At 36.4% G+C, this 22,580-nt stretch overlaps 3 protein-coding genes across 3 annotated transcripts in view; 1 reads left to right on the forward strand and 2 right to left on the reverse strand.

Moving 5' to 3' along the window:
* LOC108658244 (phospholipid-transporting ATPase ABCA3) overlaps positions 1–22,580 on the forward strand; it is a 124,753-nt gene that overhangs the window by 63,894 nt on the left and 38,279 nt on the right. The window lies entirely within an intron of this gene.
* LOC108655453 (uncharacterized) lies at positions 617–1,406 on the reverse strand. Its single transcript, XM_018107168.3, has one exon. It carries the CDS (start codon positions 1,235–1,237, stop codon positions 767–769), a length of 471 nt encoding a protein of 156 aa, XP_017962657.1. The 5' UTR covers positions 1,238–1,406; the 3' UTR covers positions 617–766.
* Trf2 (TATA box binding protein-related factor 2) lies at positions 3,641–10,581 on the reverse strand. Its single transcript, XM_089264763.1, has 4 exons — positions 8,787–10,581; positions 8,477–8,729; positions 7,188–8,349; positions 3,641–6,959 (listed from the first exon to the last, which is right to left on the reverse strand). Exons 1-3 carry the CDS (start codon positions 9,771–9,773, stop codon positions 7,634–7,636), a joined length of 1,956 nt encoding a protein of 651 aa, XP_089120889.1. The 5' UTR covers positions 9,774–10,581; the 3' UTR covers positions 3,641–6,959; positions 7,188–7,633.

Below are 22,580 nucleotides of genomic sequence, written 5' to 3' on the forward strand. Positions count from 1 at the left end.
ATAACTATTATATATATATATATTTAACTAAGAAATATTGGGAAAACTTGAAGAAATGTAATACTTAGTTATAACCAAATGCAAATGTTGCGTCCAATTATTTAACAAGCTGTTTAGCTTAAGAACTCAATGTTTTGATCGAGCTATTATCCAGAAGTGTTACGTCTATGCCCTTGCAGAGCCTTACTTAAATGATCTCTTACACGACTATCTGTCTGTTTATCTGATAACTGTGCAGCCTAGTCTAACTAACCGAATCGAGATAACAGCGTCGAAGAGGTTGTAGGCCTTCGTAGTCTTGAGAGAATTATAGATTGATTGGCTTGCGATTAAAGTTCGATGAGGGTTTTTGTGATTGTAAGGGCATCAGTTGTTCGGTTAACCGAAGCTAGAACTGCTCTATCTTCTTGCTTTTTTGTTGCATGGTGCAAACTTCCCCAAAAACTTGGAAGAAAAACTTAATTGAAATTGAAGGCAGGAAACAGAAGAGAAAATAAAGATAAACAATAAACATAACAATTGAAAAGAAAACTTGCTTGATTTGATCAAAATTGAGAAACTATTTCCATGAGCTTTACCACGTATGGAATCTAGCCGGTGATTGATTAACTTACTATTGTTAATTTCGACAGCATTTTATTTTCAGCAGTAGCAGTTGAAGACATTTATAATTAGGATCGTGTATATACTAAATGCGTGTGAATGGGGTTTTTATCAATATCAATGTTGATCAAGCAATGTCGCATCAAACACATCAGGGACAGGCTTATTCAGCTGGGGACTTTTCATGGATGGCGTGTTGCCAGTTATGGTATTGATAGATGGAGTACCAGTGCAGCATCTGTTCCGTGGCGAATCCGAAAAGAGCGCAATAGGCCAGCAGAGCCTTGGCGAAACAGTTCCAGGAGTTCTGAACCAGCATTCGTTCCGTGATCCTCAGCAGCAGCACTGAGTTGGAGACAAACATCATACAGCAGGTGGATACCCACGGAAAGATTAGCATCAGGAACAGTTTTTTGCCTGGCTTAATGAAGCCACTGAACTCGCGAACGGGCAGCACGGCCATCATAGTGAAGAGTGCGGCGACCAGAAAACTCGACCGGATCCCGTTGACCCCGGCATTGAAGTGATAAGAGCGGTTCGGATCGTATGTGATTACAATGGACACCCTAGGCGTTTGCAATATCATCGCCAGCAGCACGGTGCCGTAGACGACCTTTGCAAATGTTTCCGACATATTCGCTTTCAATTAGTAATGTAATTCACTCTTCACACAGGTAGCCAGAATTAATTTTTTGTTAGTAATTTTGATTCGTTCAGAACTTATAAATATATATACTATGATACATCTTAGTATTCGAATTAACGCAAATCCTAGTTTGACACTAATTTCCTGGCACAATCGATAAATTTACCGTACTCCTCCTTGTGACCTCTAACGGCATACTGTGAGTAGGTTATTTCCAGAAAATATGAAAATCGGCGAACATTGTAAGGCTCCGGAGCCCGGAAAAGAGTACATGGACGTAAGCTCCTTTAAACCTATCAGCCTTGTTCCAGCACTGAACAAAATGATGGAAAGACACTCAACAGACCTTTCCACATCAAGGCTGTTACTAAGGCAATCCCCTTCGACAGAGTATGGCCCCTTGTGCTTCTTCATAAAGCCAAGCGCCTGCTACCACCACAACAGTTTGAGCTCATAAAGAGTTTTCTTCAAGGTACATTCCTCGTGACAGTCGATGGCTTGAAGTCCTCTGCTAAAACAATAGCAGCCGGAGTCCCTTAAGGTAGCGTCCTTGGCCCCACGCACTACTCAATACTCACTGATGACCTGAACGCCTATGCATCTTTTAAGCCCAGTAAATATCTGTTCTTTAATAATACATACATACATACATATGTATATATGTATCCTAGATTATAATTAATGCAGCTTTTAGTATTTAAATTAGTTAAAAATAAAAGAACACATTGACTGGACAAGCAAAGCACAGAAACAACTCGGCTCTATATTGTTTGGCTCTTCTCTCTATATACATATATGTATTACATATGTACATACATCTCTCTCTCTCTCTCTCTCTCTCTCTCTCTCTCTCTCTCTCTCTCTCTCTCTCTTTCCCTCGCAGCAGCAGCAGCAGCGAAGTTAATGCAATCAAGCAAATTTGCTGTTAAATCAAAGTTGAAACAATTTTGGATTAATTTGGTTTATATTTATTTTTGAGTTGACTGCAGCTAATAAGGGCAGTGTACTGTTTTTGATTTTTATTTCATTTGCTGCGATTAATTTTTTTTTGTTTTACTCTTTTTTTCGTTTGTTCTGTTTTGCTGAAACAAAATACAAAAGAATGTAGCTAAAATATATTTGAAATTTAAGATTTTACTCTCTTTTGTCTCTGTCCCACGTTCGTTTATGTTTATATCTATGTGCTTATGTGGTTCTGTATGATTGTACATTAATAATGTACATACACATGTAGTAGACCTGCAATATCTCTCTCTCTCTCTCTCTCAAACACGCACACCCATCTCTCTCTCTCTCTTTCTATTGCACTCTCTCGCACACACTCAATCGCTCTTTGCCTATGTTTTTCTCTCCCTCTATATATATGAAAGTCAATTTCATTGAATACATATATCCTTTGATAAATAATTTAAGTGGCGTTAGACTAACTAAAACAAAACTTATCGTATATATTTAATATATATTAATTATATATATTTATTATTGTTTATCAACTCAATTGCTTAGCTTAAATTGGTTTTCCTCTCTCTATTCTCAATTTATGAATACATTTTCGTTTTCTTTGTATTATTACTTTTTGCTTTTATTTGGGATTAGGGGTATTCCAGAAATATGACCTAAATCTTGAATAAATAGCTTTGTATTCATTTACATTCTATTCTTATTGTATTCCATTTATAAATATGTATATATTTATATATTTTTTTTTAATGTATATATAATTATTTGTTACTTTCATTGTTTTCACTTAAGTAAGGTATTTCCATCTTGCTTTTCGTAATTATTGCAGGCTTTTCTTTTAAGTTGACTTTGTTAGTTTTTTGCTTCTCTTCTCTTCTCCTATTTTTTGTTTTAAAACATTTCACTTTGCTCTTGGTATTAGCGTTCCTATATAAGTTTACAGCTTAGGTGTGAATAAATAAAAGTTTCTTCTTTTCTCTTTTATTTTTGTTTTTGTTTCATTTATTTATTTTTTTTTTATTATTAGATTTTAATTTAACGCCTAATTCTAGAGTTTTTTTTATAATTCTTTACAAATTTAGTAGCTCTGTTTTCTTCATACAATTTTGTATATATATATATATATATGTGTGTGTGTTTGTATATATATATATATATATATATATATATATATATATATATATATATCTATATATATATATATATATATATATATATATATACATATATAATTAATTGTTGGTATAATGCAGTCTTTACGGCAAAACAAAAACATAATTATGCTATTTGATTTTTCACGTGTGTGTTTGTGTGTGTGTAAATTTAAATTTTACGCTCTTCATTAAATTACATTTGTGTATGTATGATTTTTTTTTTTTTAAATACGTAATAATAAAAAATATATGTGTGTATACTATATAAATATTTACGTTTTCGGTTTTCTTTTCTTTTAGAGTTTATGAAACCAAATATACTTATTTAGGCGCTCTCTTGTTGCTTCTTCGTCATCTTTATATTTTGTTTTCGTTTGAAGTGAAATAAATGATTATAATTAAAGAGCAGATGAACTAACAGTTAATAGAGAAATATTTTAATGGTTTTATGTTTTATGGTTTCTTTTTTAATTTTTGTTTTTCAAATTGAAGCTTCCATATAATTTACATGTTTCTTCTCGCTAATTGCGTCGATGATAATTTTGTTTTTCTTTTTTCTCTCTGAAGGCAGTTAAAAGTGTATTTCACTTTCAAGAAGAGCCTTAGCCTAGATTAGTTTTAGTTTTTTGCTTCCCTTTTTGAAGAGTTTTGTCATTGTAGTTGTAACAGTTACTTTATATATACTAGGCAAATGTAAATTGTATTTTTTTGTTTTTTTCCTTTTTGTTTTCATCTAGATTGCGTTCTTTCGCTTACGTTTTGTATTTAATTTACGTAAGCTTAGACTTCCCTCTTTCGCCAACCTTATCTCACTGCTTAGCATCCACACAAAAATAGATTTTGGTTCGCTGCTTGGCGTCATCTTTTCTCTTCTACCTCACACTTTTATTTGTTCCCTAAAGGCAATTTGTTTTTGTTTGGTTTTACATACATCTATAATATATAATCATTTACTTTAATTTAGGCCTTCATTGATGTATGTATGTATATAAATATATATGTACATGTAATTTTACACACTAATAAAAAAAAAAGCGAAAGTGAACATTTTGTTTTTAAAGTCTAGTTAATATCGCCAAATTGATATCTTTAATATATGCGTGTATGTGTATGTGTGTATGTATGTATGTATGTATGTATGTATGTATATGAGTGTAAGTGTAATTATATTAGTTTTGTAACCTCTGCTAATGATTTGTATTCTGATTATGCATAAAATTGAACGATATGAGCGAATTATTTATTTTCAAGGACGTCCGCACTGAAGATGCTGGCATGCATAGCCAAAAAGAATTACATACATATGTATATGTATATGTTTTTAACATTTAAACAGTTTTATAAAGAAATAATATTCAAACCAAATTTCGGAATGCAGTAATTTAATATGTTCATGCATAATTCTAGCTCAATTGAAAGGAGATAAAACGACAGAGGCATAGATAGATAAACGGATGAAGAGATATCACCAACAATTTTTATTATTTTGAGAGAAGCCGAAACAAAAGAAATTGAAAAAAAATTGAAAGGTAACGGCCATTGCAAGAGTACATATGTGGATATGTACATACATACATGTATGTATGTATATGTGTAGTTACTCCTAGTATACGCATAGCATACATAAGGCATGTGCATTGATATTTCGTGTTGGTTTTTTTATGCTTTAATAACTATTCACATTTGATTTTCAGCAGTCAAATTTGCTGGATAGCGTTAATGTTGATTGGTTTTGTAATTGGCTGTATGTATGTATGTATGTATGTGTGTGCGTGCGTGTGTACTTATGCCTGTCCACATATGTAGTTACGTAAGTATGTACAAATGTATATCGAACAATTAATGTGTTTGTTCTGCCAAAAAATGTTAACGGCAAACTATGGCATGAAAACATGTTACGATTTCCTTTTAAGAGAACACTCACGTTAAATACAAGCACCCATGCATGAACTACTTATGCATGTCTCTCTCTCGCTCTCGCTCTCTCTCTCGCTCTCTCTCTCTCTCTCTCTCTCTCTCTCTCTCTCTCTCTCTCTCTCTCTCTCTCTCTCTCTCTCTCTCCGCCTTTGATTACACTTTCGCTTCGTATCATATCCCTTTACTTTCTGGTGCTGATAATTAACTGTAGATTACGCATACATATGCGTATATAAATAGGCATGCATTCTTCATTCTTTGCTTCATTCATTCTTGCTCTTTACTTTCTTTTACATATCAATTTGTTTTCTACATGTCAAATGTACAATATTTATTGCTTATGATTTTGTGTTATGCTTGTTGGTGCATGTTATTTTGCGTGTGTGTGTGTGTGGGTGTGTGAAAATGCGCGCGGGAACGCATGTTAAATACATTAAATTTATAGACTACATTTTTGTTTTGCTTCATTTTCATTTTAACAACACAGGAACAAGTTTAAATCTTAAAAATTATGAAAAAAAAGAAATATTAATATGTTGACACTCGTAAGATTCTGTTTTCTCATGGAATGAACGGACAGTAGACAAATTGGATGTATATAAAATATGTTTGCCTGCCCTTTCCACATATGCAATGTATAAAGTGTAAATTTAATGAATTAAATGTAATTTGTTTTAGCATATTTAGCGTACTTTTTGTTATTGGTTTACAAGTGACCAGATATAAGTGTAGTATGTATATATGTATGTATAAATTATACATATTTTCTATATATTTGCTTAACTTTGAATTACTAACCAAATATAACTTAACGTATGATGAAAAACAGAAAAAAAAAGTAAAATAATCCCTTACAATAATAATAAAGCACTACATTTATGTTGAACCAAAACTATTTGTTGTCTCTCAAGAACTTGAAATTTCTATAATCTTAAACGTTGCTTTTATCATTTCATAAAATATATAGCTATTGACAAAATAATCGAATTAAAAAAAAAAAAAAAAAGTTCCAGTTAAAAGTTTATTTTTTGTTTTTCTTGGGATTCGTTATGTGCAATGCCGGCTGCCGAATTACATATGACGTAACATCCGCATTACATTTGCTTTTGCTTTTGTATTTATTGTTAACCGTAACAGCGGCTATGCAGCAAAGGATTAAAAAGTTCCATTAATCATCAACTTAATAAAAATCGTAGGACTAAAGTTATTCCATAGTGTTTTTGTTTTTGCTTTTGTTAATTTTGTAGTAACAGTATTTATTAGGCGGTGGTTTGCTGGCATACGTAATTACATATGAATTTACAATACGGATTGGTATCGCGAAGCAATCGACTTTTTGTGTCGACCTAATCAGTTTGTTTGTGTGTAATAGTTGCTTAAGTTCCAGTTTCACTTGTTCCATTGAGTTCGAGTCGCTGTTGCAGATTATCATCGTAATTGCAGTTATTGAGGGTTTCAATACGTATATGTAAATGACATATGTATTTATTTATACGTATGTGTGTCGCACACATTTGCTGATATTTGTTACATTTAGTCTATATATGTGTGTATGTGAACATGCATATGGTAAAATTAATTTATACCATCTCGCAGAAGCTGATCAATTTAATCGCCGCGTCTGTAGTCTCGCTGTACGTCAAATGTCAACTACGTACATTGCTCTGTCTAAACGTAATCTGCAAAGAAAATACAAGACGGTTATTTGTAAGATAAAAGCCCAAAATAACTACAAAGATACGTAACTCAACATCAAAATGACTCAATCACTATGTATGTATTTACGCGTTACTTTATGACGTATCGATTAAATGACTCAGTTGCTGTTAGACATGAGAGCAATATTCATATAGACCGCAAATACATCTTAATAAATGAGTTTATATCATGGATTAAATTTGACTCACCTTAAATATAAATATTTGGCTCTTGTTTTTTTCGTTTTTGTTTTTGTTATAGTAAATATTTGATTTGGATTTTGAATTCGCCGTCCTTTGTTTATTGATGCTGATGCTGCTGCAGTTGCTCATTACGCTTGCACACCGACTCTATGTGAATACATGTACATATGTATGTATGTGTTGCTGTTGTTGTTGTTGTTGTTGATGCTGTCTGTCAACATTATTATGTTAAATGCATTTACAGAGCACATAAGAAATCCATAACATGCGTCTATGTGTAGGTTCTATGTCTCAGTTAGTGGGTATATCTCTGTGTGAGTGCTTGCATGCTTTGCTCGTTTCTTCACGTGTCTCCTTCGTAAAACTCGTCGATAAATTTGCCATGGGCAACTTCTGACTGACTTAGCAAATTCCACTCGTTTGCCTGGCTCCGTTGGTTCCACTTGATGCTCCTAAAAGTGCATGCCCAGTTCGTCGTCATCCTCCTCAATCAGATCGTCCACTTGGAAGTCCGTTGGGGAGAATGTCTCGCGCTTGGTATAGAACCCATTGTCGCCAGCAGTGACGCCTATTGCCGCGTTACGCGCCCGCGAGCTGCTCTGCTTCAGAACCACATCGACGGGCACGAGAGGCTTGCCCAAGCGCAGCTGCCCCGTCGTCGCAGAGGCGGCAGAGCCGCCCGCCACTCCAATGGCACTGAAGTTGGCGCTGTAGCTGCCGCTGACGACGGTGCTGCTCCCAGCGCGACCCATGTGACCGGCGGAGGCGGTTGTCGTCGACCCCGGATCGTTGTAGCGCGGGCGTTTGTTCTGCAGCTTGGTGGCCCAGCACTCGGTAGCCCGGCGACGTGCGTTAGCACAAATGTTGTCACCGCCACTGCTGGTGCTGCTGCTGGTTACCTGCTCTGTGCGACGGGTCGCATACGGGGAACTTGAGTAGAGGGTGCTGCCGGCCTCCGAGTGTGTTGCGCTGGGGTTCAAAAACTCATCATCCTTGTCCTGGCTCTTGCCCTCCGATGCCAGCTGCTGCTCCTGTTCGCTGAGCTCCTCGCCGGCACGATTCTTTTGACGCAGTTGCTGCAACTCCTCTGCAGAGCGCTGCTTTCGGAACTCGTGCACCAAGGGATATATATGCTGTATGGCGGATTCGACGTCGTTCACGCTGGCGGCTGGCGGTATATGGAAAAGTGAGATTCAACAACTGAATATTCTGATTTTCATATATGTATACGAATTATAATATAGGAGTCACTCCTGTTCCTCCTCTATCAACCAGTTGCCATTTCATCCACTTACCTGTTACCGTTATGCTGCCCGTGGAGAAGATCTTAAGCGTGGCCTTGGGCTCGCGCATCTTGTACGTCACGCCCGGATGCAGTTCCGGCTCATAGCTGGCATTGTCGCGATGGCGCTCCGAAAAATTGACTATCTTGATAGCCCAGGGCATGCTGCAGGTGCCGAGTACATTCACAATGCGAAAGTTCTGAAAGTGGGTCGGGAATCCGAGTTTGCTTAGGCAGCGCGCATAGCGCCGAGCTGCGATCTTGGCCTGCAATCATATTATAGTAAGTTCCTGGCTGAATGTAATCTTGAGAGGATGCCTTACCTGCGACTCAGAGGTGGCGCCCGTACACGTAATTCGGCCAGATGACCAAATGGAGGCCGTTGTATAGGGACGACGCAGCTTCATGGTGACCATTCCGTTCTCCCGCCTATACTCCACATTGGAACCATTCAGCGCGATCTCCCGCAGCTTTAGATGGCAACGCACACTGAAAGAGCACACCACATTGTTAATCACTATATCCAGCTCCGGCTCGGCATCCGGATCGGTGGCTTTGCTGGCGGCCATTGGATCACCCTGCTGTTGCTGTTGTGGTTGCTGACCATCCTCCTGCTTGATCTGGATTATATCGCCGTCATCTTCCAGCTGCGGCTCCCCATGCTGCGCCTCATCAATCACAGTCGCTGGCTGTTGTTGTTGTTGTTGTTGTATCTGTAGTTGTTGCTGCTTGTTCATTAACACCCTGTTACCATTAGGAACTGTTGTTGTTGCTGCGGTTGTTGTTGCAGTTGCCGTAGTTGTTGCCTCTGCTGATGATGCACTTATTGTTGTTGCCGTTGTTGTTGTCAGCAACTTGCTATTGGGACTGGCGAAGATGAGCGGTTTCGTGCCGTTGACTAACACCATCGTATCGCCATTGAGCAGCTTTAGTTGCCCAGCACTGTTCTGCAGTTGCTGCACCGGCTGCAGCTTGCTAAACTGCGAGAAATAGCGCACAGTACCCGCCGTCGTGCTCGTCGATGATGCCACAGTCGCGTTGCTGCCACCGCCGACACCGCCGAGACTGCTGCTGCTGGCGCCTTTGGACGTGGACACCATGCCCATGCCCATGCTAGAGGTCACAGACCCGCTGACCGTTGCTTGCCGTGCGGCTAAATGATAGCTGGACGCGGGCGTTAGGAATACGCGCTGCCCATTGGCCAGCACTGTTCCGGCGACGCCGACGCCAACGACGGTGCCGCTGCCGTTGGATGCCTTGAGGCCACCGTTCAAATTGGCCGCTGGTATGCTCACCATATTGTTTTGCATTAGGTTGCTACCCCCCACCTCCGCTGCTTACACTTGTGAAAACCTACTTTTTCTCTCCTATAACAGCTGCACTCCCTTACTCTCCTCTCTCCAGACACTCTGTGTCTCTTGCAGTCTCACAGTAGCGATTTCTTAGGCAGTTGGGGTAACGTCACTACTGTTGTTCCTGCTGGGTACTCATCGCTGCCCACTGCTGCGCTGCTGCTGCTTATGTCTGGCAGCGGCTGCGGCGGCGGCAGCAGGTTTAACGGCACTCGACGCTAACAACTATCGCTCTGAATGCTGAATGTGGTGGCTGTGTCTTGTAGTTACTGTAATAATTCGCTGCAGCTGTTGTCAATGTTGCCAGCGTTGCCGTATTTTAAGATTTTTTTCGCCACTTCCTGTTTACCTGTCCACCGTATTTTATGTGTTTCCTCTTTATTGACGTTCTCGAGAGAGCGAAAGAATTGGCAGGCAATTTTTGTGATATTCGCTCTGTGCTGGAGTTGGAGTGTTTAGTCGTTATCACCCTTTATATTATTTTACTTAGACCGTATCCAGTTTAATTTTTCTTCTTCTCTTTTCTTCTACTCTCCCAGCATGCAATTTCTTACGGTAATATTCTAGTTTTTTGTTGTTTTTGTTTGTATTTGTTGTTGTATATAAGGCTAAAGTGATTTTTGTTAATTCCGTAGTTTGAATAATAACCAAAAACAAATACTTTGCTTGTTTTTCTTTCTTTTTTGTAGATTTAAATTAGTTTTTGATTTGTGGCTGTTGATTATTATTATTAATATTATTATTATTATTATTATTATTATTATTATTATTATTATTATTATTATTATTATTATTATTATTATTATTATTCTTATTATTCTTATTATTATTATTATTATTATAATTATTATTATTATTATTATTATTATTATTATTATTATTATTATTATTATTATTATTATTATTATTATTATTGCTAGTCTTCCGTTCTTTCTCCTTTTTATATGATTTTAGCTTGGGGTTTTGTTTTGTTGTTCCTTGTTAACAGTCTGCAACGAAAAAGCAAATGAGTTAAACATGAGAAACTTCCTTTGACAATTAAAACTAGCCTACTCTGACATCCAGATTTTGGTTTGACGTTTCCATGTTTTCTTGACAGTTCCCCAGATCAAATATAAGGTAAAAGATGTCAAACGTCAACTTGCCAATTACTCCGGATACTACAACAGGTAGCCGATGATGTTGCCGATTCTGACGCTCACGCTGACGTCGGCGCAGGGCGGCCTGCAGCTGATGCATACAAAATAAGATAATGAATCGATGATCTACATCGCACATAGCTATCGATATGCATTTACGGAATATGTATATCCATAAATACATATATTGTTACGTAACTAACTGAAAATTCCTATGTAAATGCAAATATACGCGCCCACAGACACACACACACACAACACATGCAAGTGCATATGTATATCCGATACACACCCACTTGCAACTGAAAAAAAAAAAAAACACATCAGCTGAACAAGTATAACAGCTGTCGCTAACAGCAGTCTGTTTATTAACAGTTCATAGGATCGTAAAGCAGCTGCAACAGCAGCGACAGCAGATTTAACCTTAGCCCAGTTATGTTGCCTGGGGTGGCGAGGCTGGTACTAAATGCATTTATGTTTACGTATGTAAGTGTATATTCATGTACATGCATGTGTGTGAGTGGAAACTGCGAGCCGCCGATTTGTTATTTGCCGGTATAGCTTTTGGGTCAAGGACGGTATGAGAAAAGTGGCACACACGGCATCAAACTGTGGCGCGTTGTCAATTGAGCACAACGTTGACGCCACAGACCTAAACAGCGCCTGCTGTTTACAGAGCGTTAGTCTTCCATTTAGCATCCAAAATCAGATGCATTTGCTCACTCACACACTCACACCTACGTCTTCACTGGACAAATATGGGAGTGCGAGTGTGACAGCAAATCTGAAGTCACAAGTGCTACTGTGCTATTTTTAAAGTAGCCAAGCGGACGGACGGACGGACGATGGCCAGTGGCAAGTGCAAGTCTAAAATTGTTATAGCAAATTAGCAAAAAACGTAAAATGTAAATGAACTGTCCGTCGTGTCCCGGCAGTAGCCACTTTAATTGTAACTTTTAATAGAACACAAGCACAGTTACTAATAACGCATGTGCTTGCATATGTGCGTATGTACATAAATACAAACACAAATTCAAGTTTCAAGAGAGAAATTTGTCTTGATTGCTTGACTATTGAAATTCATTTTCACAAATTCATATGTGTTATTACTGAATTATGTCTCTCATGTATATGTACACATGTACATATGGGCAATTCTCTAGTGGCGAATGTGACATTCGTACGCATTTGAGTTTAAAAAAAACGAATGCCAAAAATTTTTTTTGATTAGCTCTATAATTGGTGATAAATCTGATTTTGGGTAAATGTTAGTTTTCAAGATAATCACAAAAAACCAAGAAGTTCGCAGGCTACAAAAAACGTAAGTCGCTTTTTAAATGAACAGTTCAACCTGAGATTTTAGCGAAACCTTAAGTGACAATTTATTACGAGTAATTTTAAATTACTACAAATTGGCACATCTTAACAATGTTTTTTATTTGATTCAAAAATATTGAGTATTTTTTTTTATTTTTTAGATTTAATCAGTGTCGAAGGTGACGTGTCGAATGTGACATTTTTTACACCACACGTTTTTTTTTTTTTTTTTAATTTTTTAGTAATTGTACATGAATAAAAGTATTAGAAATGATTTTCAATATATTTAATTTATTAAATTTTTGAAAAACGTAACGAAATATACTTAACGGAGAAAAAAAATAGGTATATTCATCTAAAATAAGTAAAACAAAATAGAAAATCTAAATTAACTTAAAAATTAACTTTAATTATATTATTTATGGAGTATGCAGTCCTAGCTGATTGCAGCTGTTGGCCATTGCAACAAAACGCGTGAAATTGTGATAATGCGGGATGTTCGAAACATCGTTCCATTTTTCGTCCAGTTTATAATGTAGACATAGCCTTTCGATTTGAACTAATGGCAAAAAGTATATTTTAATGCCATTAATATTATTTTTTGCACATTCATAAAAGGAAAATGCATTGGGTAAAATAAGGCTCTGAGATTTAGTTACTTGCCATACTTTTTTTTTAATGACAGCTCCAACTCCATCAACGGCACCCTTTCCGTGAGAAGTGGCAAAACAATTCCATTCAACATAACAACATCCTATTTCTTTTATGATGTCATTTAAACTAGTTAAGATGTACTTATTTTTAAATTGAGTGCAACTTCCATCGGAAAAAATTTTCATCATTCTTTACTTTTTCTCTCCACCGTTTGCACTTTTCGCTGTTTTTTGTACTCATCTACAATCATAAAATATATTTAAAATTTCATTATTTCCAACCTAGATTTAAAATTCACTTCGTTTTATTTAAATTTTTTATTTACCTTTTTACGGTGTCGAAAGCTACGCACTTTAAATAAAACACTATAATCAAATAACTTAATATTTTCGTGTGAAATTTTTTTAAATAAATTTGCAAAGCCAAACTATGTTTGCTAATAAATTTTGATGCTAGTTGCGCAAATACATTTGACTTACTGACAATAAAACCTATTTTTCGAGGTCGCAGGTGACATCGAAACATACGGTGGAACAGAAGAAAAAATTTACCGAATAGTCAATTGAATCGTACGTTTTATATTTTTTATGTACTCCTTATGCATAAACGAAGATTTGAAATAGCATATTTCATTACACAGCGGCCTCTCTTTAAGAACGGTAATAAAAACAAAATGTGCAATAGAAACGCTCAAAGCAGAACTTTGGCAATTGCTCGGCTTTGTGTGTCAATATTTCGAGATGTGCTATGAATAAATGCAAAATTAGTTTATATTAGTTAAATTTAATCGATTGGCTATAAAAAAAATGTTATCAGAACATGCATTCATTGACTTTGAATTTTTTGGCTGTGGTTGACCTTTCTGGAGAAATGCCCATATGTATGTATGTACATACTTATTTACTGACTCGTAATCTGCAGTGCAGATTCATACATACATATGTACATATGTATGTAGTCATCTCTAAACATACATATACAAACCTGTGCTTATAGGCATATGCAAGCATAAGCATAGAAGATGCGTCTGCATTAATTTTGCATGAACTCCAATTTATTTTGCAATTGAAAGATCACATTAATAGCAAAGCATATTTTTAATTTATTCCATACATATGTACATATGTATGTACATACATCTCTTGTTCAATGTTGGAAGTCATAGCACTATTATGTACACGCATACTATATACATACATACATACATACATACATACATACATACATATGTATGTACATATGTACATAAATCTGTATGATGCGCTATGCATGCGTGTACGTGAGCTTGCAAGTGTTTGTGAACGCGTACATAAGTCGCATTGTGTTGCTGTAGCCGCTTTTATCCGTTTATTTTTAACTACAGCCAGGCAGATAAAATTAGACAAAATATGTTTGACTTTAGTATCGAGTCGTAAATACCCTACACAATTAATATCATATATGTATTTGAATACATGATATATATATATATATATATATATATATATATATATATATATATATATATATATATATATATGTACATATATATGTACATATATGTACAGATATAAGAATACACACACCATATGCTACATTTTGCGCTTTGCGCAAAGCATGCACCCTTCATTTGATAGTAATTACATACAGGGTATCAAAAAGGAAACTTTGAGTCACGCGAATCGAAAATAGGAAGCAATAAAAATTTTAAAGAAATAAATGCACAATAAAATGCAAATCTAATGACAAATGTGTGTGCGCATTGCTTGAATTTTAATAAAACACAGTTGAAATGTAAAAAAAAATCATGCATACATGTGTATATACATATGTATGTACATTTTTTTGCCCAGCAATTTGAAATATGTATGCACAAACGCAAAGGCATCTGCGCGGCTCACCTACACAAGCACGCATACGTATGCGTATGTGTGTATAAGTGCACATATGTATGTATGCACATTTATTTATATGTTTCTATACAATTTTACGTGTATATGTATGTATGTACATTCCTAGGTAAGGTGCATTGTATCGATATCGAAATCGAAATTTATTTTACAGCAACGCAGCAGAAAACAAGTAAGAAGACTCTAGTCGAGACTGCTCGACTAGGAGATACCCTGAACCCTCCAAGCTGATATTCTTATCATTCTGCACTTCTTTTATGCACGCATTCATTTATTCACATGCATCCACCCTCACGCGCCTGCGTTCTGCTAACTGCGCAGTAAGCAGCAACTGCGGTTGGGCTGCGCTGCATTGAGGGCAATATTATGAGAATTTATTTGTTGAATAGCTTCTTTTGTAGACACATAATCATATGATCAAAATGTGTGTACATTCCAAAGCACAAGTTTATTGTTGAAATACGTTTTTTACAAATTTGGGAAGAATGGGGCGTGGTATCCAAAATCTACAAAATGTTTGTATTCATCATATGTACATATATACACAGAAAATCTGAAGTCTCCACGTCTAATAGTACTCCGATGAGGCTCAAAAAACAAAATCAATTTTTCGATTATTCACGATAAAAAAGTTATCGGATGAGTTATCGAAAAAATAAAGCAAACTCGTACTGCGTATGGTATACACTAGTATGCACACAAAATTTGAGCTCTCTAGTTCTTATATCTTCTGAGATCTCCCCGTTCATACAGACAGACGGACGGACGGACGGACAGACGGATGGACGGACAGACGGACGGGGCTATATCGACTCAGCTCGTCGTGCTGATCAAAAATATATGTATATTCATATATTCTTTTTGTGTAAATTAATAGAGAATGCTATCAGCAATATAGTAGCCATGTTTGAGTTTCTGATGCTGTAGAAAATTCCATTTTTCCCGATTTGCATTCTGAGAACGAGCCATAACTCTTGGATGCTTACGTTGAAAATATGTGAAATTTACAGGGTATTTTTCAATATACCACGCCCTAAAGAGGCGTAACAATTATCCAAAATTGAAGCTTCTAGCTCTTAAGCTGTCGGAGAAATTCACTTTTGTGGTATGCCAATACCAATATACCCATTTCACTTTGGTGAATGAGTTTTTTGAATGGCAGCCATGGACAAATGCCGATTTCGTTTGCATACTCGTATAATGAGTATATCACTTTTCTCATACAATACTTAAAATCGAGTTGCTGAATTGTAAGAGTGGGCGTATTATAAAACATTATAAATGGTCAGCCGGTTATCAATATCGTACGACTCATATGACATGTATTTTTATACCCTGAACCCATTGAAAATGGGAAATCAGGGTATAATGGTTTTGTTGAAATGTATGTAACAGGCAGAAGGAGGCGTGGCAGACCCCACAAAGTATATATATTCTTGATCAGGACGATGAGCTGAGTCGATTTAACCCTGTCCGTCTGTCTGTCCGTCCGTCCGTCCGTCCGTCTGTCCGTATGTTTGAACGCGTCGATTTCAGAAGATATAAGAGCTAGAGACTTAAACTTTTTTTTAAATGTCCGTAAATACAGCGCGCATATCGAGTTTATCACTAAAAAACGATAACTCGTTCCGATACTTTTTTATCGATAAAAAACCTTATCAAAGATCACTTAAAAAATGTATCTCCTACATCTTTCAAGCTAGAGTCTCCAAATTTAAAAGTATATTAAGATGTATTTTATACAATTTCGGTTTTTGTTAAAATTTACCCCCCACCCCTAAATCCACCCCCTCACCCTCATCTTTGTAAAAGTCGTATGTCAAATACTAGAAACTTGTGCTTCGGTATACACATACATTTAAACATCATGATTACTTTCTGAAAGTTTCATTACGATCGTACGTCTAGAAATGAAATTATTCAACAAATAAGTTCTCCAAATATTGCCAACACTGCAGCGCAACCCAAGCGCAATTGGCTGTATATGTATGTGTATGTATGTATGTATGTGAGTGTGTGTGTGCGCTTGTGTTTGTTTGTATGTGTATGTGTGTGCGTGTATTTGTTTGTATGCGTGTGTGTGTGCGTGTGTGTGTGCTAACTATTATTGAAATATCAGTTGCTTGTAGGGTTCAGGGGATCTCGTAGTCGAGCAGTATCGATTAGACCTTTCTTACTTGTTTATTATAATAATTACGAAAACAAAGTTTTATTGAAAATATTCGAATAAGGTCGTTTTTGTAGCTCATTGAGTGTTCGGCTTGGAAAAATTAAATTTAGAATTTTGTTTTCATTATTCGGGCACTCGAAAGAACAAAAAATAAATAAAATAAAAGACTGAAGAATAGGCGTAAAGGAAAGTATTCGGATGGGAATGACCCCTAGATATTTGCGTAAGTATATGCATATGTATGGATAGGCATGTATGTACTGCATGTATGTATATATTTGCGTGAACATATGCATGTATGTATATGTATGTGTGCACATAAGAACGTTAGTTCATTAACCTAGAGTAAGAGCAAGTATTTTTGCCAAAGCCCGGGCGATCGGCTATGACATACCGTCATCTCAATAGATTTGTTTGAACACTAATTTATCAGAGATACATGGGATAGCAATATCACTAATGTGTATGTGTGTATATTGCATTCACTAATATTTATATTGCATTTAGTTAGTGCCGTCAGAGTCTTCCGCATTCACTGCTCCATTATCATTCAAATCTAAACACTGTTACACACTATAAGTTAAAAATTAAATTAATGCAAACATACATATGCCTAACATATACAAATATATTACACCTGACCTCAAAATACAACAATGTCACAACCTTTACGCCTTTGTTTATTCCATTGGCTGTTGCTGAAGTAGAAAACTTGAACAGCGATTGTTTGTTCAAACATATCTCTACGTGTTAATACCACAATGGTAATAATTTTTATTCATCAAACTTTAACATTAAGTTAACAACACATGCGCCAAATGTAAATTGCCCGTCAACGCACTGCAAGTCCACTACAAACAAGCACACATCATATATGAATACATGTGTACACATACACACGTATGCATAGGTCTATATTTTTATATGTACATACGTACATATGTAGATATGTGTGTGTGCAAATGATACAAAAGGCAAAGCAAATCGTGAACAAAACATTGCTGAACTTCGAATTTCAGGTTCAAGGCCAAATGACAACTGTTTTCTAGCAATGGCAACAGCAATACATATGTATGTATGTATGTACATGCACACACTTACAAACAGCCATTCATGTGTTTTGTTGCACACCGATACATACACACATACATGTGTATATAAAAAACGATCGCTGTTGTCAAATTGAAATATACGTATGTATATGTGTATGTGTATGTCCATATGTATATACATATATCATGATACAAAATCAATCGATTTTTGTATAAAAACTCTGGCCGTTATCCGAAGATTTTACTCTTCCATTTACTATACAGTCTGAGGGTATGTATGTATGTGTGTATCTGTATACATAGTCTGTCTACTCATTAATCCAATATGGCATCACATACATACATATGTCTATTAAAAATGTTTACATACATACCTACATTCTTGGCAAAAAATATGAAAAAGTTAAATTAGAATAACCGGCAAGTACAAAACATGGGTCATAACACCAATGCATTACTACTTGGTGGAAATGTCGTCCCAAAGAATATGCAATAAATAGAAACGAACATTACCAAACGAGTAAACGATTAACATATATATGTACATATGAACATACATATGTACATATATACACTGATTGCTCCACACACCACTTAATAGTTTGAGTTGGTGTGCGCACACTGCAACTGTTTATATACCCCTTTACGAAAGTGAAATGAGTATATTGGTTTTGTTCATGTCCGCCCATATGTCCGCCTATCCGTCTGTCTGTCTGTCTGTCCGAGTTGATCCGGATTGACAAAAAAGTCCACAAAGCTATCTATGGCGGGTAAGCCGCAAAAGTTTATATCTCCAATTTACTAGCTAGAAGCTTCAAATTTCGGTAGTTCAGTAACTGGTAACTAGAGGTGGACGCGGGCCGGTGGTACTCGTGGGTTTGGGCTGGAAAATCGAATTTCGGGTTGAGTTCGAGCGGATTGGTTTACGCCGCTCAACCCGCTTTACCCGAAATAATTTACAAATGTGAAAATGCATTTTTCTGTTAACTTCGTGAAAACGAGAATAATTTTGTTCATCGACTATTATTATTGCCACCAATGCAAGAAAAATGTCGAGCGGCAAAAGTAATGACAGTGAAGAATTATTTGAAGAAAAATGATTATTCTTCGACATATACTAAGGATGAATTTCAAGAATCCATCATAAAACAATAAAACTTGACAAAAAGGTGTAGAATGATAAATCAGGGTCTATACCCTGAAAAGCATGCAACAGGCAGAAAGAATCATCGCAGACCCCATAAAGAATATACATACATATATTATTGATCAGGGCGACGAGCTGAGACGATCTAGCCCTCTCAGTCTGTATGGACGCCTGGATCCCAGCAGTTATGAGAGCTAGAGAGAAAATGCATTTTCCGATTTGCCACGCCCCAACTGGGCGGATCCGGAAAATTTTAACACTTTATAAATAGGAAATATGCACATGCATATGTGTTCCAAATTTCAAGTTTGTAGCTTCAATAGCGCCGAAAAAAGTGCGTTCATACGGACTGACAGCAAGACGCACAAAACCAATATACTCATTTAGCTTTCGTGAATGAGTATAAAAATACATGCCTGAAGGCCTTTGTCGCTGTGGCTTAACAAATTGTTATTTAGAATTAATTCTTGATAACAATAAATAAATAAATAAATAACAAGTAAGAAAGCTCTAGTCGAGACTGCTCGACTACGAGATCCCCTGAACCCTACAAGCAACTGATATTTCAGTTATAATTAGCACACCCAGACGCACTTATACAAACAAATACACGCACACACATACACATACAAACAAACACAAGCGCACACACACACTCACATACATACATACATACACATACATATACAGCCAATTGCGCTTGGGTTGCGCTGCAGTGTTGGCAATATTTGGAGAACTTATTTGTTGAATAATTTAATTTCTAGACGTACGATCGTAATGAAACTTTCAGAACGTAATCATAATGTTTAAATGTATGTGTATACCAAAGCAACAAAGTCTCTAGTATTTGATATACGACTTTTACAAAGATGAGGGTGAGGGGGTGGATTTAGGGGTGGGGGATACATATTAACAAAAACCGAAATTGTATAAAATGAATCTTAATATACACTTTAAATTTGGAGACTCTAGCTTGAAAGATGTAGGAGATATAATTTTTTAAGTGATCTTCGATAAGGTTTTTTATCGATAAAAAAGTATCGGAATGAGTTATCGTTTTTTAATGATAAACTCGATATGCGCGTGATATATACGGACATTTTAAAAAAAGTTGAAGTCTCTAGCTCTTATATCTTCTGAAATCGACGCGTTCAAACATACGGACAGACGGACGGACGGACGGACAGACAGACAGACGGACAGGGTTAAATCGACTCAGCTCGTCGCCCTGATCAAGAATATATATACTTTGTGGGGTCTGCCACGCCTCCTTCTGCCTGTTACATACATTTTACAAAACCATTATACCCTGATTTCCCATTTTCAATGGGTTCAGGGTATAAAAATACATTTGGCGCAAAAGTACCTACTAAGCAAAAGAAGCTAAAAACTTCTTGTATTATTTCATTGGAGAATGTCTAGAAACATTGTGGATTTCCTTTAGTATGTATGTATGTATATCAATTTTTTCAATGTCTACATTTTGTCCACTAAACGTTTTTTGAAAATCTTTCCAGATACATATTACTGTGCAATGCTTCCAAACGTACGAAAATAAATATTCACGCTCTCTATGTATTGCCATTTTCTATAAACTCTGCACTCTTCGCTCTCACGCTCTCGAAAAAATACACATGGTCGCGGCCTCACTTCTGCTACGCTTATCATTTCGCTTCTATGCTATTTCAAAAAGCCTAAATGTGTAGCACAGAGAGATTCCCTTGCACAAGCTTATGTATGTATGTATGTATGTACATTACTACATTTACATATGTATATATGCCAAAATATCTACATATGTGTTCATAAGATTGGGTTCAAATTCTAATAAAAGCTTGCGACTATACATGCATACATACATACATGCAAACAATACTGCATACTACATATGTATGTATGTATGTCCATACTTATAATGACATCACAATAATCGTCGGCCGGAAATAATATCGCGTATATTGCATATGCCACACAAATGCTTATGTAGGTATGTTAAACATACATACATATTTACATACATATTTACATACATATTTGCATACATATGTACATATGTATGTATACATGAACATAATCAGGACGTTTACTATATGATTAAGCGATCGCAAAGCGCAACGACGAGCGAAAACACAATTACGCGAGAGCCGCACCACGTTGCTCTTCTCACAGCTAATACATATGCATGTGCATCTATACGCGCGCGTGTACATACAAACACGTATGTACACATGTATATACATAGAGGTTTTCTTTCTGTTGACAAATGTAAGAAGCTGAGACAGTATACAAGTTTCAATGCTTCAACGCTTCAGGGCAGTGCCGTTCTTTAACGGAATGATTCATAAACATTTCATCATCAGTTACGCTTTAAGTGCGTCATGAATACTAATGTCTTGCTCTCGTTTTTAATATTTGTAACAATTGTTTGAAAAAATAACAACAATAAGAACGCAATGGAATTGAAGCGAAAAGCTCAGGCTCTGCTGCGTAGATATGCATAGGAATACTTACTATTGTTTGGTGAATATGCACGTGTATGTGTGAAATGTTCGGCTGTCTTGCGTAAACAAACCTGTTCGTAGACTAGCGGGTGCCTCACAGCAACAACACACAACAGGTGCCAGTATCAAAAGCTTGTCAATACGTACATACATGTGTAAATATGTATGTATTTAACTACATACATATGTACGTATGCATAAAATATTTGCATATGTGTGTACCATACATACATAAATGCACGCCCATATAACAGTGGCCTAAATGTAGTGTGTTACAGCATTCGTACCCATTAACAGAGACTGTTAAGTTCCACAGTTTGACCCAATTTGGCGTGCCTGTGTGTGACTAAGCCAGCTGACCGAATTTATAACATCAGCAATAACCATCAACACACAGCACAGCCATACGTCACTTACACATATAAACATACATACGCATGTATGTATGTATGCATGCATATGTGAATGTGTGCATGCAATTTATTGATTAAATGCATTTGATAAAATCTTGCTCTTTCGCCACACACTCCAATGTACATACTTACATACATATGTATGTAAGCTTATAAGAACTAGTGCACATAATTTACATAATCAAATTGATATGCCCAAACGTACAGGCGAGCACGCATTTATAGATGTCAAGGCGTGAGCAGATTGTGTATACACGCACACATGTACATACATGCCTAAATACATATGCACATGAGAATATAAATTATTGCAAAAGGCAGGATACATCGCTCAATTGAGCTTAAAAATGCGTAATAGGTTGTGCCCGTGCTTGTGCATGTGCTTATGTGAGTGTGTGGGTGTGTGACGTGGGTTTTATTTGTGGGTGTAGGAGACCATCGGTAACGCAGCTCGCCCGCCTGCAGAGCCATCAGCTGCAGCTA

Source organism: Drosophila navojoa, chromosome X (genome assembly GCF_054131105.1).
Source record: "Drosophila navojoa isolate 15081-1374.11 chromosome X, UAZ_NAV_1.0, whole genome shotgun sequence".
Taxonomy (NCBI): Eukaryota; Metazoa; Arthropoda; class Insecta; order Diptera; family Drosophilidae; genus Drosophila; species Drosophila navojoa.